This window comes from Fulmarus glacialis, unplaced genomic scaffold, assembly GCF_000690835.1.
Source record: "Fulmarus glacialis isolate BGI_N327 unplaced genomic scaffold, ASM69083v1 scaffold27485, whole genome shotgun sequence".
In the NCBI taxonomy this organism is placed as follows: Eukaryota; Metazoa; Chordata; class Aves; order Procellariiformes; family Procellariidae; genus Fulmarus; species Fulmarus glacialis.
In genome coordinates, this window is record NW_009214046.1 from 1,497 (window position 1) to 3,634 (window position 2,138).

General features: G+C 59.5%; 1 protein-coding gene across 1 annotated transcript; it reads left to right on the forward strand.

Moving 5' to 3' along the window:
• Positions 1-1,378: 1,378 nt before the first annotated feature.
• On the forward strand, positions 1,379-2,099 carry LOC104077262 (probable E3 ubiquitin-protein ligase MID2; the record flags this gene model as incomplete). The annotated part of the gene is made up of 1 exon (XM_009578424.1): positions 1,379-2,099. A coding segment is annotated over exon 1 (666 nt), but the record flags the coding sequence as incomplete, so codon positions are not given.
• Between the last annotated feature and the right edge of the window lie 39 nt (positions 2,100-2,138).

Here is a 2,138-nt window from a genome sequence, read left to right on the forward strand (position 1 = left end):
CCAGATAATTAAACGCTCCCTCTCCCCTGCGGGAGATGTCCCCAGCTGGTGTCAACCCGGAGCAGTGGCACGCTAATCTGGAGCAGAGAGCAGCTCTTCAAGCGCTTCCCTCCACCGGGTCCCCGTGGGGAAGCAGCGGGGGCCGATTAATTGATTGCTGGTTTGCCTCTAACGCAGAGCAGAGCTGGAGGCAGCGGGGCTGCCGCGAAGCCCACCCTGTCCCCCTCCTCGCTAATTAGCCCCTGCGTGTGGCTGTGGTGAAGCTGGGGAGGGAAGCGTGCGATTTCTCTTCTTAGCACCTGCCAGGCTGTTATTATCTTTCCCTTTTGTTTCGGAGACCTGCCAGAAGCTGGCGTGAGATCTGGAGGTGGGTTCGCCGCGGGTTCGGTGGCGTTTTTATTAAGGTGGGGCTGTCGGTGTCCTCCAGCCCAGAGGGAGAGTTGTCCTGCAGCCTGGGTGCTGGGCGCGTGGAGGGGACGGCATTTGGGAGCGTGCCGGGACGCCGGCGGAGGCAGGCCAGCGCTCGTGGTGCAACTTGGTGCTCTGCAAAACCAGAGCTGGGAAACAGTGTGACAGCAGGTTTGGTCGCTTGCAGAGAGCCTGTTTCCAGCCTCGTGCAGGGGAGGGGATCTAAAAATACGAGCTTGTTTGCCTCCAGCTGGAGTTGATTTGGGCATCCCTGGTTGTTGCTGGAGTGCAGCGGAGGACAGCTGAGAGATGGAAGTTTGCAGACTGTAATTTTGCTGCGCTTCCTTCCCCGCCCTGCTCCTAAAAGGCGATGGCTGGAAGCACAGAGCAGGAGGACGGTACGTTAGAGCTCCTGACCCACTTTGTTTAGAGTTTCCAGGACATGATTCACCTTTTCCCCTTCACCAAAAGGAGACAGGACCGTGTAATTGATAGAGGGGATATTTAGAGGTTTATCTCTGCTGTGCAGCAGAGCCTTTACGTCTGAGAAACCCCGCTCCTGTCTTGGGCAGTGCTCACTAAAAGAAACATGAAATCATGTGGTTTCTCCTGTTTTTGTCTTCAGCCTTGCTGTCCAAGTCCTCATCACCTTCCAGCCCAGCCAGGGAAGGAGAGGAGCTTGCTGCTGCCCCTCCTCCCTTCCCCTCCAAACGGCTCTCCTGTCCCACAGCATCTCTGGGCGCCGGTCCGAGCTGGTGGCTCGGCTCAGGTGGACAGTATGGTGAGACGCTTCAGCCGCGCCGATGCGCTTGCACGAGCCTGGCTGGGCGGTAGTAACAGCGTCGGCATACAAAGAGTGTTGGGGTGTTGCAGAGGTGATGTGTCTGACGCCCCCGGGCGCCTGTTCCTGGTGGAGAGGAGCTGCCCGGGAGAACCGCCGTCTCATGTCTCTGCTCTCCTCTCTCCCAGGTACCAGACCACCTTCCCTGGTTTTTGATGCTGAATCAGGATCGTTTTAACTAAACATGGAAACACTGGAGTCAGAATTGACCTGCCCAATCTGCCTGGAGTTATTTGAAGACCCTCTCTTGCTGCCGTGTGCCCACAGCCTCTGCTTCAGCTGCGCCCACCGCATCCTGGTGTCCAGCTGCTCCTCCAGCGAGTCCATCGAGCCCATCACCGCCTTCCAGTGCCCCACGTGCCGCTATGTCATCTCCCTCAACCACCGGGGCCTGGAGGGCCTCAAGAGGAATGTGACCCTGCAAAACATCATCGACCGCTTCCAGAAGGCGTCCCTGAGCGGCCCCAACTCCCCCAGCGAGAGCCGCCGCGAGAGGACGTACCGCAACAGCCCTACCATGTCTGTGGCCGGCGAGAGGATCGCCTGCCAGTTCTGCGAGCAGGATCCCCCGCGGGACGCGGTGAAGACGTGCATCACCTGCGAGGTGTCCTACTGCGACCGCTGCCTGCGGGCCACCCACCCCAACAAGAAGCCCTTCACCAGCCACCGACTGGTGGAGCCCGTGCCCGACGCGCACTTCCGAGGACTCACGTGCTTGGAGCACGAGAACGAGAAGGTGAACATGTACTGTGTTGCTGACGACCAGCTCATCTGTGCCTTATGTAAGCTGGTGGGCCGCCACCGGGACCACCAAGTGGCATCCCTCAGCGATCGCTTTGAGAAGCTGAAGGTAAGCAGCCAGCGTAGCAGCCGGGGCGTGACAGGGGGG